Source organism: Sander vitreus, chromosome 22, assembly GCF_031162955.1.
Source record: "Sander vitreus isolate 19-12246 chromosome 22, sanVit1, whole genome shotgun sequence".
Taxonomy (NCBI): Eukaryota; Metazoa; Chordata; class Actinopteri; order Perciformes; family Percidae; genus Sander; species Sander vitreus.
The window spans coordinates 21,397,585-21,414,115 of NC_135876.1; the positions used below are offsets into that span (position 1 = coordinate 21,397,585).

The following is a 16,531-nucleotide window of genomic DNA, read 5'->3' on the forward strand; positions in this document are numbered from 1 at the left end:
AAAAAAATCCCAGAGTGCAATATGACAGTTTTAAACTAACACTATAAAAAGATATATTGTGCAGCCCTACTTTTTATACATTCAGACTTCGCAGATATGTGTAGAAACTCCATAATTGCTGACTACACTGACATCAAGCCAACAAATGAAACCTAAAAAAAATAAAAATCATAACCAGAAGTGGTAGAAGTATCCAGAGACTAGGACGTTTAGGGCAAAGGAGGCCAGGTTTCTGATGAACTCCCATCCTTTGTTAATTACTTCACATTCTACCATTTTCTGAGCCAGCCAAGTGTGGTTCAAATTTTTACCAAGTTACCCTTTCTACAGCCACCAGCCCTGACTCACTTCAGCATCTTTTTATACAAGACTCCCCCCCCAAGCCATGGGAGCAGGAATTATGAATGAAAGAATAGATTAGAATTAGGGTTGGGTACCGTTTTAATTTTTACGATTCCGAACCGGAACTTTTAAAACGATTCCTAAACCGATTCTTGAAAAACTGAAAAATGACATCAAAGAAAGGCTCTTTTATGGAGTTATTTTAAATTGAAAATTATTTAAATTTAACAATATATTAACGTTTTAAAGTGCTTAAATATATAATAAGTAAACCTAAGTCACCTAACACATAACTACAATAATTTAACAAATAACAGTTACACTATTAACAAGTAACAACAAAATAAATGTTGAGTTGGTATGCCAAACAGCTTCAAACTTCAGCAGTTCTTTTGCAGAAAAATGACCATATTTGCCTTCACCGGCAAGATACTACACCTCTCCTGATGGTGTGTCCTGCACAGGAGAAAACTCTCACAGATGGTGTCCAAGAGGCCTGTACACACACACATGATGAGTTTGAAAGGGCAGACAATTTGAGGAGGCTGTGCTGCCTCCCCCACCACCAGGCTACAGGGTCTTGTCCTGAACAATAGACTAGAGGGAAAATATGGCATTTAAAAAGTAGCCTACATTTACGATAGCTAGCTAACAGACTGCAGAGAAAGTGTGACATTTGTACGTCCGTTTCGGAGCATGTACAAAAAGCCGTCTATCAGCAGTGATAGTAGAGTGCATGTCTGAGAATAGCGTGGACATGGCCTTCACACCGCGAGCGGGCACGTGCGCCACTTGACAGAAAAGGGAGAGTCTGCCGCTGTCCTGAGCGACAGAGGGAAAATATTTCAGTCGGAACCGAAATTTGTGCTCTAATCCGGTCCGAATACTACCGTTTGCGTAGGAACCGGATCCATAGTGGAACCAGGTTTCGGTACCCAACCCTAATTAGAATATGGAGAGAGGGCTGAAAGCAGAACGTTCATGCGATTTACCAGCAGCATTGGAGTCCGAGCTGCAGGGATGTCCCGATCAGCTTTTTTTGGCCCCCAATCCAATTTTTTAAATATTGAATATTTGCAGACACCGAGTCCCGATCCGATACTTGCATTTGCTCTTATAATAGACCTGCACACTGAGTAAACAAAGTAACTAAAATATGTCTTAAGCTCAATCATTTAACTTAGTGCAGCAAATTAGTCTTTTCTCTCAACACCAAAACAGTTCTCTTTAGGATCCCAACAAAAACCCACAACGAAAACTAAAGGTCGTGGCCCCTCTTGCACTTAATAGTCAATCTTTGATTTTCTTCTCCAACTCTGATGTCTGCTCCAGGGAATACCAACCTGTAAGCGTGATTCCAAGGAAGAAGTGTGGAGAATTTGAGTAATCTGCATCTGCTTATGTAAAACGGATGACTTTTTTACTCGTTGCCGAGGGCTGGCAAGCTACGAGACCCTCTCTGGACAGACACTTGGTGTGTACGTGTCGTCATCCAGGCAGTCTGGCGGTGTGTCTGTGGCGCAGGGCGTGTGTGATTTAAGGCAGCGATCACTACAGGCTGATGTAAATGATCGGAAAAGGGGATCGGGGTGGATGCCGATCCCTGACCAGTTAAAAATGTCCATATCGGCTCTGATCCAATACTTGCAATCGGGATATTAACCCTACAGGTAAATCCAGACAGCTAGCTAGACTATCTGTCCAATCTGAGTTCTCTCTCGCACGACTAAGACAACTTTTGAACGTACACGTTCCACCAAAACAAGTTCCTTCCCGAGGCTATTTTGCAGAGGCACCGTGCGGAGCTTGGAACCACCCCAGGGGGATTGTGATTGGTTTAAAGAAATTCCAATAAACCAGGGCACGTTTTTCTCGCATTCCGGAATGTTGTGTGGAAAGCAAGACTACTGAGAAATGCTATGGTAATAAATCCAGAAACTACAATCTGCTGTCTTATTTTAGTTCCCAGTCACATTTTAATTGAACGGTGTTTAGCAAATGCACATTCAGAAATGTAAACAGTATCATTATTGTTATATATGTACTGTATTCTGCCTCTGCCCCATACACTCTCTCCCTCTATTTTTTTGTAGACACTGTAATAGCAACCATATCTAAAGTGATTCTACTTCCATGGAAAGGGGAGTATCTAACTATTTAACACCCAGTGTGGGAAATATTGAGTGATGAGAGAGCCAGAGAGAGCGGAGCTCACGACACTCACACGAGCACTCTTTGTTTTTACGAGGTAAATAGTGATATATTTAGCAGCCTATATATAGCAGGTCTCCGCTCTCTGCTGTCACATTTCTACCTCTCACCCAAATGAGGGAGCGGTACCGCAGCGTGTGGCAAATGTCGGAGCTGACCTTAGCATTGATGTAAAAATGTGAATAAATCAGTTAAGGCACGGACAATTAAGTGATATCAAGCAGTTGTGGTGTTGAAATAAAACCCAGTCTTTTGTCTGAGACAACACTGAGAAGAAATGTGGTCGATTTTGTGACGACACCAAATACTACAGCACTGCCGAGGTCTTTAGACAAAGCTCAGCCTACCGAAGTGCACGCAAGCCGGGTTCAGACAGTAATCAAAGTGGGATGAAGAGAGGAGGGCTAATGGTTGGCTAACGCTAACTCCTTATTGGCTTTACTACTAGAGGTGTGAATCTTCACTGATCTCCCGATTCCATTAATTGTCATGTCAGCGATTCGATATCTATCATATATCACGATGCGTCAAATACATTTTTACTATTAAAGCCATATAGGATATTTAATTCATAGATTTTCAAGCTTCAAAAACAAAAACTACAACACTGAGCAAATGGCACTTCCTGAATGTGCAAAACATAACAGAATATGTAAACAGAAAGGTTGTTAGGCATACATTACATTGTGAACAGAAATAAATCGATTATGGCCCGGCCGATTATCGATGCAGCATCGTCCATGTCCACGATTCGATGCATCGATTTGATTAATTTCAACACCTCTAATTACTACGCAGCGTTTTCCTCGCCAATGTCTGTAGCAAACAAAATGGATGATCTTCGGCTGCGGATCACCACTCGTAAATGTATTATGAATGCAACATCGTGATTTTCACGGAAACTTGGCAACAACAGCACTGAGCAACGACATGTGCGGACTAGGAGTGTGCTGCACGAAAACGACACACACAAGTGTAGATCACAGCATTATGCAGTTGACTAATCACTCCCTGGCCCTACCCCTCTCACACACATTGGCCAACTCTGGCAGACTTGCTCTCTCCTCCTTTTTCAACATGAAATAAAAAAAATTAAAAAGTCGCACATGTGCGAGTAGTTTAAAAAAAAAAAAAAGTGGTCGCAAAACGCAGTCTGGAGTCCTGATGTCCCATGAGATGAGAGTTTGCCATATAATTTATAACAACTTAGCTATACCTACTTTAAAAAGGTACATTGGAGTTTTTGACCACTAGTGGTGCTGTGAAGCATCGTTTTTACAAGTGGATTGCACAAACACAATGAAGCACATGCACAAGGGCGGCCACACTGTTCTGCATGACAGTTGCTTTTTTACAACTTAGAAACGCAGCAATGCGCCAACAAAGGCAAGGAAGAAGAGGGCTGCAAGCTAGCGAACACGGATTATCAATTATCAATTAATCATTTAATCAATTATCAATGCAGGATTTAAAATATGTATAAATTAAGAGAAATTAAATTGTTTTCTTGGGAAAGAAATCCATTCATCACACGTGTAAGCCATTAAGGATACACACATTGCACTTAATAATAATAATATAAAGACTGAATGTAAACTTTTGTTGGTTTGCAAGAAAACTCAAAATGGGCATATTTCATTTCTACGATTTTACTAGGCTATTGTAGACATTGTTGCCAATCGGGAACAAGCTAATACCTAGAACAACCTAAAAGCAGTCTAAACGATCAATAAAAATAAATAAGACTAATCTAAAATGGGCATACAATAAATAAATGACAGAATCCAGTCACACAAAGTGGCCTAAAGTGTGTTGGACCACACGCAAGTATCCCTAGGATCAAAGAGACTGATGTGAACATCTGATAACAGCAAACTGTAGTTCTGGCTGATGCTCACACAGAATTCAACTACTTTAATTACAGCACAGAGTGCACAAAGGGTGATCAGGCTTTGCTAAATTTACTCCCAAAAATCACTATTCTTGGAGAATGACAGCTCATCAAACTAGTGAGACGACAAGCCAGCTTTGCTTACAACACAATAAAGCAATGAAATTAACTGTTCCACTCGGTGTTCGGACCATTGAACATTTTTAGCTGTACAATTTTAAGACTCCAAAGATGCACAAGAAAACAACAAGCAGCATGGCAGAGGAAACAACCGACTCACCATTGACAGGGGCGGGGGCCGGGCCAGTGCGGTTTTGGGAGCTGGCCCCTCCAGACAGGGTCCGGGTTAGTCCTGACACTGTCCGGCTATAATCCCTAAATCCTCTGCGAGACAAGTCTCCTCCACCCAAGGGGTGATGGGATAGCGTCCGTGGTCTGAAGTGCCTCCAGCGGCAAGATTTAATGTTCAAAAGAATCTGGCTGAGGTCCATAGGTGTTGCCGATGACGACGATGACAGGTGTGATGAAGAGGGGGGAAGGTGGGAGGAGCTGGTTGGGTCCGAGGTATTGGTTTCTGAGGTACTGGCGTTGGAGTTGCGAAGCGGAGAACTTGGAAGTGGCGAGGCGAGCCGTTCGGGGTCCAGGTCAGAGTCCAGGCTCTGACAGATGCGGTCTAGATCTGTATGCGCTCTGTCCAACAAGATCCTGAAACAAAACCAAAACTCATTAGAATTAAATCCCCATCAGCCAACGGCTAAAACCCAATTGAGTCATTTCAGGTCAGATGAAACAAAAAAACATGCTGAAGTCATTATCAGCACATACAACATCCTTCGGCTATGACTGAAGTATTGCACAAGATTGGCTATTCCTTGCATACCATTCGTTATTTACAATGTCCAGTGGGCCAGTACAAAATCTAGCTCGGTATTGCGAGAGAAAAAAAACAAAAAACTTTTGAGCAAAACATGCTGTTCTGCCATGAGTACAGAACAGAACATTTATGTAATGGAACAACTGCAATGCTTAAAATCACGATAAAGAGAGACAACATTGCTATTCTACAGCCTTAACACTCGTGGGGTAAAAATCTTTTTTTAGTTTGGTCTGAGGCTGGTACCAGAGCAAAGGCCATGTTGCTTTGTTAATCGAAACTGTACCGTGACATTTTTTAGATGTACAATTGTAAATTGTGCAGTCCTGGCTGTACCAACAGTCATAAGGATGCACTTATGAATGTATGCACTACATTTGATAGAAATCCATGTTGAGATATTTAACTTGGGATGCGTTTTGAAAAGAAAAACATTACAGTCCTTATAGGCACTTTGCTGGTCTGGCTAAACAAACACTTAGCTCAATGTTTTCTAACATTATCAAGTATTGCTATCATAAGTAACATTGTATTGAAGACGACATTATAATTCAGAGATGGACTGGTCCCTCAGGACAGGCGATAAGGACGATTGTAAACAGAAACTCAGTGGAAGCTCAGTTTCCCCGATTTGTCTGCAGGCCACAGCGGCAGGTGAATCCCAACATGGGACTGTCCTGTTCATAATTTTACCAGCCAGCTTGATATTTATAATAGAATGTGCCTGCCAAATGATCGCTGGTAACCTGCCAAAGAGCTGGTATGGTAAACAACCTCAGCAACCACAGCCAACACTTGGCTGAATTTCCCCTGCTCAGTATTGGTACTGGCAGCATTCCTACACACATTTCATTTTTAGTTTTGAGATGTTCTCAGACTTAAATTGTCTTACTGAATTTGTAGGTTTTCATGAATATGACGAATGCATAAAGTACCCAGGCAACATGCTGATCATATCACACTTCTTTAATTCTTTACATCTCAAATGTCATAAAATGAAATTGTGGCTTAAAAGCTCTCCAAAATATGAAGTCATGCATACATCAAAATGTTGGATTTAGCCCAATTTCCAAGACTTGGAAACCAAACAGTCAGACTGATCTCACCTGCCTCCTCTGCCCGAGCGGCGCCGTGCCAAACCTATGCAGCGCGGCGGCATGTTTAGCGAGGTCAGACAGAAGCGGAAGCGTGGGTTGCCAAGCCCACCCTCTGACGGGCTTACCCAGGGCCAGTTGCAATTCTGGTCTGGACGAGACTGAAGGAAGAAAGACGAGACGTCACATATTAAAATTGAGAGCAAAGAAGGCTATTGGAGGAAAAAAAAGGCAAGTCTTTGTTATTGCATTGTTGTGTCCAGCAGAGTGCGGAAGACTAACAGCCAGGGCAGCCAGACTGGCCAGCCTGCTGTTGGCACTATAAATAGAAGCACAGGAGTCACAGGGGGGCACTCACAGCGTAGTACTGACAGCCGGCCTTCCTCCTGAACGCATAGCAGCCATCTGGGTCATTCTCCTCTTCTGCCTCTGAGGAACCTGAATGGATCTATACAATAAAGACAACGTACGGAAATGAAGAACTCAGGACTTGAAACCACACCCTTTTACACACAATCAGCATATTATTAGCCAAGCAGTCAATATTGGCTGAGTGATTACAGCTTTCACCCTCAGTTTCTTGTTTGTTCATTTTTTTTTATATTAGTATCCATATAAAAAAAGTATTGTACTGAACCCCATCACATCAATATCCAACTCCTCTTAAATCACGTTACCTGTGAGAAGGGCTCTTCATCTGAACTGGGGAAATCGTACTGGTTGAGGTCCTTGGGATTGAACACCGACGGCCCTGAATGTTGAGGCGCTGACAGAGGAGGGATCTTGGGTTTCTTTTCATATTTCCTTTTGGTTCGTACTGCCTCAGTTTTCTCCGGCTGTGAGGGGGGGTGAGGGGAAAACCACGATAAATGTTTTTACTACAGTCTGCGTAATTAGAAAGGCTTTTCAAGATGCAAAGCAATATTGCTGTGGTAGCCTCGTGTTGCGAAGAGCACGTGTAGAAACAACAGTGAGTAAAAGAGGCATTGATATGCAGATGGCAGCATGTGCCAGATGCCGCTGCGTATCCAGATGGCTGCCCCTCCCCTCCTTAATCCACCCCGTGCCATCGCTCACCCCAACTTCCCCAGTGGGACGACCCCTCCCTGACTGAACAGACTCCAACTCTACTAGGATTAGTCAGATCCCATTCAGTCCTCAGGCGTAGGGGACAAAGCAAACATAGAGGCAGGGACTTTACAGTGAAGAACTGCGGTGTCAAACCAACAGAAGAAATGAGGGTTAGATGTGTTAGTGATAAGGGAGGGGGCACAGTTGAACCAAAAATGAGCGAGAGTAAACAAAAGGGAACAGTCAACCAGCTGGTAGAGGAAAAGGGAGCGGGGGAGAAAAAAAAAGGGGAAGTAGTCGCCTCCCTGCGGGGCGGGGGCAGGGTTGTTGGACACTGGAGCTAATGAAGTTATGAGAAGAGGTGACGCAGAGATCACAGTAGTGCTGTGTAATGAAGTGCTATATTGTCTAAGCATATGGCAATTTAGCTTTACATTAAATGTTTTGAGTTTGGAGTCAGCAACTATAGCATGGACCCTACGGCCTCAACAACTCTCTAGTGTACCACTGAGTGATACACAACTGTCAGTCTTTTGGCTGAGGGCTACCCAAGAGCCTCTAATAACAATAAACGTGCGTTTTATTATTTTTTTTTTATACATTTAATATGGTCATTAAATTTTGTTTTCTGAAAAAAGTTGAACCACTTCCCTGAAGAGGATTTTCAAAGGACAATTACACACTCACAAGAAAACGTAGTATATAGTGAGGTTCACCGTAACATTGGTTAATCTTATCAAAAAATCTGTTACGTGGCAATGATTTGCAACAAATCATACCTAGTTAAAATGTTAAATGATGTACTTCATCAATCTATGAAAGGTCAACTGTTCAGTGTGAAGAACATTACACTGCATTGTACAGCTCCTCACTTCAGTGAAGGACAAATGTGAAGTCAACATTTTCTCTGGAAATCATTTTCCATTCTGTTCTGACATTATTAGGAGGAAGCTGGCGTGCTGTGAATGTGTGGTCTTACTTTTTTGTAGTCCTTTATATCCAAGTGGTCCTGATGTCTGTACTGATTACTGCTGGATGGGGGAATGATGGGGATGGTGTAGACAGGCTTCACCAGAGCTCGCTGTGCAAGTGCCTCTGCCATCACCTCACTGCCGAAGTCTGGCATCACATTCCTGAAGGAAATGAAGAAAAGGATAGGGGAGTTGGTGCGCTGATACATTTACAACTCAACTGCAGAACGGCTTTAGGGATTATGTTGAAGTGTTTCCCACAGGTTGAGAATTAACTTGTGGCACAGGATGTGACGGCACGGCGTGCGATGGCTACGGTTCAGTAATAAACTAGTCAAACAAAAGTTAATGAACTATTTATTGAAAAAAAAAAAACTACATAATATAATTTAGAAAGAAATAACTATTTACATATAAAACATACCAAGGCGGTCAAAGAGTGACCACACTGGGAAAAAAAACCAGTGTGTGGAAAAACACAAGAGATCGCTTTGTTAAAGCTGAAAAACAGCTTCGTGGAAAGACTGTTCTTAACAGACGGTGGTTTCGATTTGGAGATAAACGACATTCTCGTCAGTGATTAGAGCAGATCAATATAATGGTTCGCGGTAGGTCGCAGCGTTGCTTTCCTCTACTTCCTCTCTTCTTCTCTACTACTTCTTGCTTATTCACAGATTAGGAGGCCGCTGGTCTGTATGTACAAATACATCGTTGATTGGAAAAGAAATGTCATTCGGATTTTATCTATTTGGGCGGGTATAATCTACCTGGCCAGGGCGCCCAAGTAGAACCTATGTATAGGAAATACTGGTTTATGCAGTCCCTCCAGAAAAATGCATAATTCAACGCATAATCAGCCAAAGACTGCATTTTCAGTCCTTCTGGAAGGACTGCTTATGGTTACATTGATCCACTTTATTTATGAATTCAAAGAAACGGGTCCCAGTAGCATCAGTACAGCTTACATTAAGAGAGAATGAAAAAAAAAGAGGCCCAACCAACATTTTGACATTGGCATTAACTGCAAAGTATGAAATATGGAGAAACCTGTCCACGCTGTATTGTAATTCATACTGCATTATGCAGCAAAGTGATTGCTAATTTTAAATTTCTTTTATTGCCTTTTTTATAGGACAAATTAATACAGGAAAGTGGGGAGAGAGGGGGAATGACATGCAGCAAAGGGCTGCAGGTTGAAAGCCGAACCTGCTACGACAAGGACTGAGCCTCTGTACACAGGGCGCACGCTCAACCGGGCGAGCTAACCAGGCGCCCCAACTCGATTGCTAATTAATGCATAATTGTCAACACCATACAGCCGTGGCCAACAGATAAAAGAACCTCAACTTCAGTAAAAGAATAGAACAGCCCAAAACACTACTATCAGACTACGCACACTATGCAGTACACCTGGGTTACTGTTCACGGGAATAATATCATGAAGTGGGCCAGAGAAGCTATCTATTGAGAATGGAGTGGTCCAATCTGGGAGTGAACACTGGCAGTGATGCACAGGCAGAGACCAGGCCGAGATAACAAGAGGAAATTGAAATGTCACTACAAATCAAAAGCACTTCAAGGAGAAGGGTCCAATTTAAGCTCACACTGACAGCTACTTTCAGAGAAAATTTCATTCCATTCGCATGTCATGTTTATATGGATCACAAAGGCTCTGCTGGGGAAACAGAACAATTCAAAGCTGGGCTTGGTAAAAATAAAATTAAAAACACAAACTAATACAAACATGTTGTCCAGTGTACTCCCTAACAGACTGGGGAAAAATAATCCAGCAGCCACAGAGAAGTCAAAAAGCTAATTTGCTACTGACACTACCGAATAAAACAGGATGAACTCTAAAATTGATAATGCATGCAGTACAGTGTACATAACCGTGCCCCCAATTAACACAAGCTGTGAAGCCTGACTTACAGAAAATATCACACTATCAATCTTGCAGATAAGTGTCCTAATTGACTCTACTTGGGATTTCAACTTAGTAAACAAAAACCTAATCAGACACAAAGGTTAACTAGATAAGCCATCCAAAACACAACATGTAGAAAAGGTCTCGACACTGTCACCTTCTCGGCTTTCAGGAGCTCCAATGCGTTTTAAATCCTTATCAGAAACCATTCCCCAAATACTGCTGGGGAAAATGAGAGCACGGCTGCATGACACAATAATATCCAACAAATGTATCTGTTCATGAAAATGTGTCATCTAGTCAGCCAAGCGAAGCATGCCTTTATCATACTCCCGTGAACAAGCCTCCTAATAGCAGCTACTTGCCTAACGAGGTGGTTAATGCTGTGCAGACAACCTAAACAACCACTGCCAAACTCTCTACGAGCCAATTTGACTCACTGGCCTTACTTACCTCTTCTCCACAATCTCCAGTGTGAGGTGCAGCAGTTCTCTCTTGCTCTTTTCCCGCCTCTTGATCATCTCCAGTATGGTGACAGCACGGCTCAGGTCCCTGCGCAGTTTCAGCATCTTCTCATATGATGCCTCGTCATTCTTTCGGTTCTGAGAATGGAACAGTGATAATTCAGACACCCACAACAATCATGTGAAATCAAAGGCATTGCTCTTTGGCGGCTAATTGTCCTACAAGGGGTAAAAACAACACCATTGCCCTTTAAGATAAAAGGACAATTTTCCAACTACTAGGCCACCGAGCAGCCACAACTTGCATGTAACAGGTACAACACAAATTCTTCCATTGGCCTTGCCGTCTGCCTTATTCTCCTGGCCACAGATTCCTACCTTTCTGGTCTGCATCTTCTCAGTTCGTCGGCGGAAGGCCACATAGGGGTCGCTGGTGCTAGAGCCATCCCTCTTCTCCTGCTTGACATTGGGGATGAGGGAGCCACCCTTGCAGGTTTTCCTTTTGCGGCTCCAGTAGTCAAACACCTCCTTGATCAGCTCATCGTCCTCCTTCAGCAACAGTTTGGCCTCCTGGAGACTGACGAGCTGCGGAGCAACATAGGGGAGACCAAGTCAGTGCAATGCTCAGGGGGAAGTACTCATGTACTCAGAGAAACCAGGTGTTTTAAACACGCTGCAGTCATTTCAAAACAGCCATAAACACTACAACACATTGCTTTTTGGCTTTCAGCAGTGTGGTGGAGTCTTGTTGACTTCAGGCACACGTCAAACACATACTTCTAACGGTGCGGATCCACATGGCCGTGCGACGCTTCTGTCGTGCCGCGCTCCACTTTATTCCTATGGGTGACGTCAAGCGACTTTAACGCGCCCGCAAAGCATCCCGGGAGGTGGCGCTGCATCTGAAAAAATGCTGCGCGTCAAAAAAGCTGGCCGATGCCCATCTTTATGCAAATTAATCCATTGAACGCGACTATCCAGTAGAAGTAGACGAAAATCTTTCAAACTGACCTTCGTCGATCTGAAATGAAGACAGATTCAGCAACTGCATGGCCCATTTCTCGCTTAAAATGTTTTCAGAAACACGTTTCAGTGAACTATTTTCGTAAAATACGAGATCGTATTCTGAACGAGCCGCCACGATGGTCGTTTTGAAATTCGCGAGTAGCCGGACTCACGTGACGCGTTTGTCCAATCAGCTGCCGGTCAAGGGCGTGGAGCATCAACCATGGATGTATGACGTCGCGACACCACGCTTCAGTCGTGTCGCAAAAATGGATCTGTACTGCAAGTTTGACAGATGTATGAATTTAAGCAGCCTACTTATTAGTCAGAGATGACAAGAACTTCACGTAGTAGCTTGGAGTAGAAAATGCAGAAGCTTTCTGTAACTATTAAAGAAACCACGAACCGAGGCCATGACCCACCTCTTGAATTACTAAATTACAGGGTAAGAACCAGTATTTCATTCACTACAGAGTAAAGCATACACTGGCTCAGTAGGCTTATTTAGTCTGTGTAAAAGTAAAGCCAGAGATATGTTTGTGCAAAAACCATGCAAACCAGGATTTCCCTCTCCCACACAAACCGATAAATACCTGCTGTCCACTGCCTTTCTCCAGTCGATCTATCATTTCTTCAAACTGCAGGGCGGTAATTTCCATTTTCTTCTTCAGCTTATTCACAAACGTCTCATCCTCTGAATCTAGGTCGTAGTCAGGCTGCTCTGTATCCAAACTGAAAGCTGCGAGATGGAAAAGAGTTGGTTACTGAACAGACATTCATTCAAAGGGCACCGGTGGAACAGAACTGCCTCAACGAGCCACATCACTTTGGGAAAAAACACTTGAGCAGGCTGCACTGTGCACGAATCTGATGAATTATTAAACAATAACGACCTATTGAAGGATATTAGACATTTAATTTCTCAGCAGGGAAAAAGCAACACTTTTAGCCTTGCACAGGCAACTTCAGTTTTCTGAAAATCTGTAGCATGTGTTCAGCATGTTGCATGTTGTGTTGTAGCATCAGATATGTGATGGACTAGCTAACTTAAATAAAAAATAAAAAAAAGAGAGTTTGAAGAGCAAATGTGATCTACCGAAGTGGAGTAATGTCATGTCATGATTCTATAATGCAATGTTGTTTACATGCAGCAGTAGATTTCAGGCAAAGTCAATAAACACGAGCCATGTGGTATGAAATGCAGATAATATGCCTGTGGCTAAGATTGTTTGCCCTACCAGCAGTCAGTCTAGCCAGAATCTTCAACCATAGTCTGGAAATTTAATAAAATATTAGTCTGGCAAAATGCAAAAAGTGGAAGTAATCCATCAGCTTCTGTGACCACTGGACTAAAAAACACGTTTACTGCACTGTCACCATCCAGGGCTCTAGAGTGCACATGCGACCAAAATTTGTAAGGGTGCGACTAAGATTTTTCCTAGGTCGCACCGGTGCACCTAACGTCCTCGCATCCGCTGCCTCTCCACCAACGAAGCGATGTCGTTTATATCGATATGGTTTAATGTTGCGTTACATGACCCGTTCCTTCTGTAAAGCCGTGCCCATGTTTGGATCTCTCCTCCGCGCAGCCCCACCCCCATTCACTCACGGTTCCCTGCAACATGGAGAGACACAGCGGCGCCGGTCCACATGCTGACATTTGTCTACAGTTTTAATTGTTATTAACACAGCTGTATATTGTTAAGTATGAGAGGGAAACCTGTATTGGTACCAGTGTTACAGCTGGTAACTCTGTTATTGCGGCCGCCACGATGAAAAACACATCAGAAGTTATTAAATGCAACTAACTTCAGTTGGTTGAGTAATAGCATGTGAGACGGAGCCTGCTGGACCTGGGCGAGAGATGCGACCCATGGCCAGAATATCATAGTTCATAAAAATGCAGCGCAGTGACGAGACATTTCATAGCCTACACAAGACGTGTGTAACGCCGCTGACCCGCCAAAGCACATTCGACCCGTGCTGGACCCATTCATAATGAGTCACTTTTTTTTTTTAAGATTTCGGCCTTTATTTAGATAGGACAGCTGAAGACATGAAAGGGGAGAGAGAGGGGGAATGACCTGCAGCAAAGGGACGCAGGTCGGAGTAGAACCCGGGCGTCATCTCTCTCTTTTGTTGTTGTTGAAAACAAGTGAAGGAGCTTTCTCAGAGAGAGAGAGATTTTTTTTTTTTATATATATATATATATATATATATATCCTAGGCTATTTATTTCAGATAACTTTCATTTACATGTGTTGTAGCTGTATATTTTCAAACTGGTAAAGGAAACCATGTCTTTGCATTTTATTTTAATCACATCGGTTTTAATAAAAGAGTTTGTGAAAAGTGGCTTTGACTAAACTGAACATTTAGCCCACTTTGTAAAAATACAGAGCTATATATTATGTATTGCCATTCAGCGTTAACGGCGACGCAAGGAAAAATTTGGGCGCACCTAAATTTTGTGTTGGTGCACCTAAATAAAAAAAGTTAGGCGCACCAGTGCGACCAAGGCAAAAAGTTAGTCTGGAGCTCTGCCATCAGAGCCCCACTCTAATCAACACATTGACTGTCAAAACCTAAAGCATTTTAGAAAGGTATGCAGCATTCCCTCTCACTGACCCATATTTTAAACTGTTCAATAACAGAAAAACTGAACTGCAAAATGATGGTGAACATGTCTGCTACAGCATGTTGCTAATTCAAACACAGTGCATCTAATGGCTGCAGTATACCACAAAACAAACCGGCCTGTTTTTTTAATGCCATTCTCTCCAGATGAGGGAACTTCTTCAAACATTGTAAAAAAAACTGAAAACGAACCACGCTTACACAGACTTATGCTGACAACCACAGCACAGAGGGATGTATGAAACCATAGGCAGTAACACTGGTGATAAGACGGCAGATACAGCAACTCGTTTTGGTTGCAAACCTATGATTTCACCTGTGCGAACATGCCAAATTCAATTTTCTGTTTTTTTTTTTTTTTCTCCGTAATTCATACCGTCAGTGCAGTTCTCCTTTCAATCTCCACCAATAACCCACTGACAGCTAATTTGTATCACCCATGAAGACTGAGCCAACAACTTTGAAACATTTTCTGAAATCCCACACCTGCTGCCAAACCCTCAAGGGACAACAATCACAGTGAAACACACGTGTGCCAAGACAGACATACAGATGTCCCTTTCCCACTTGAAATCTGCAACACTGGTGTGCTTTATTATTGACATGTGGTGGTGATTTTTAGTGTCCATGCATAGGGCTTCTATATGACAAATCTAAGATTTTTTTTTTTAGCATGTGTATCTGACACAAATGAGGCCCGCTTCATTGGTAGTCAGTTGAACTGACCTCACATCCACAACAACAACGGTTCCAAAAAATCCAAACTTAAATAGGCATACACACATCATCAGCATCAGACACGCCCGGTGCATCCAAACAGTAAAAACATCACCACGTGCTCACAGGCCACTAACGGCGCTAAAAAAGGATGCTCTTGTTGCAAGCGGGCTGTTACTCACGCTGTATGTGAATAAGCTGCTTTGGCATCTTGAACTCCCCGGGGTAGAGGGACTCGTAGTGCGTGATGTTGCGCTCTGCCTCGGGGACGGGGATAACCATGTTGTGCTTCTCGCCATATACCTGCTGCGCCGAGATGGCCCGCTGGAGATGGTGCTCCTGGAAGAGAGAAACAAAACCACTGTTTACAAAAGACTGTCTGCAATTTAAGGAGCTCTGCAGACTCTTTTCCCGAAATCCTCTTCTTGATTTAGTTGTTTACCGTTCTTGTTCTCCCAGAAGACATGCTCACACTAGCAAGGCAAAGTGAGTATTCGATTTATCAACCAGTAGACCAAAACTGTTTTTCATAAATAGCACTTCATTACATGGATCGACAAATAAGTTTACTGTGGGTAATGGGAATAAAAATGAGCAAGATTAATTTGGTTGGTGAAAAACCCGGCTGTTTCACCATAAGTTTAACACATTTTAAATGTGTTTCCAGATACACTGAACACAGAGATTACAATCCCAAACTCTCATTACACTTGCAGTTTTATTTAAACTAACCCTAAAGAATGTAATGGGAATTATAGCCTGTCCATTAAAATTGAGTGCATAGCGTGCTGGCAATTATTCAAAAACAAAGCCTTTCAAAACAGGATAGAGCTGCCACACATCTTCCTAAATCCATTCTAGTTCCTTTTACCGATCGTCTTCCAATGTTTTTTTCTGACATTTGTTAGCTCTTGTTTTTCAACCTCATCTCTAATTGTTTGTCTAGGCAGAACATACTATTTGTCATAGTATGTTATGTTTAAATGTGTGCGCGCGCGCGCACACACACACACACACACACACAGCTGTATCTCAAGAGAAATGAGTCACTGGTAGGATTTGGGGGTGTTGAACAGAGCCTTTCTGAGATACAAGGAGCGTCAAGTGGTGTGTAAATCCACTGCGAGCATACAGAGGTGAGATTCAGTCAGTGTAGTTGCACTTCAAAGCATTTGCTCTCTGGCAAAGACGTCATTTTAAGACCCTGCACAGGTAACCCTACTATCACAACAGTGACTCACTGTTTTCATTCGCTGCAACTCCCAGTGAGAGCCAGTCACAAAGTCAGTCTGAAAAAAAATTTGTCCTCAAAGTTTACAAAAATGCGGTT

General features: G+C 42.7%; 1 protein-coding gene across 2 annotated transcripts in view; it reads right to left on the reverse strand.

Annotated features, from left to right (window-relative positions):
* The window catches only part of LOC144536922 (enhancer of polycomb homolog 1-like), a 46,474-nt gene that overhangs the window by 10,590 nt on the left and 19,353 nt on the right, over positions 1-16,531 (reverse strand). For both annotated transcript variants that reach the window (XM_078280263.1, XM_078280262.1), the window contains 9 exons: positions 15,384-15,540; positions 12,441-12,586; positions 11,221-11,427; positions 10,832-10,980; positions 8,463-8,616; positions 7,090-7,248; positions 6,771-6,860; positions 6,425-6,573; positions 4,725-5,149 (listed from right to left, as the gene is read on the reverse strand). In XM_078280263.1, coding sequence (XP_078136389.1) covers positions 4,725-5,149; positions 6,425-6,573; positions 6,771-6,860; positions 7,090-7,248; positions 8,463-8,616; positions 10,832-10,980; positions 11,221-11,427; positions 12,441-12,586; positions 15,384-15,483 — 1,579 coding nt within the window. In that variant the 5' untranslated portion in view covers positions 15,484-15,540. The remainder of the gene's footprint in view (positions 1-4,724; positions 5,150-6,424; positions 6,574-6,770; positions 6,861-7,089; positions 7,249-8,462; positions 8,617-10,831; positions 10,981-11,220; positions 11,428-12,440; positions 12,587-15,383; positions 15,541-16,531) is intronic.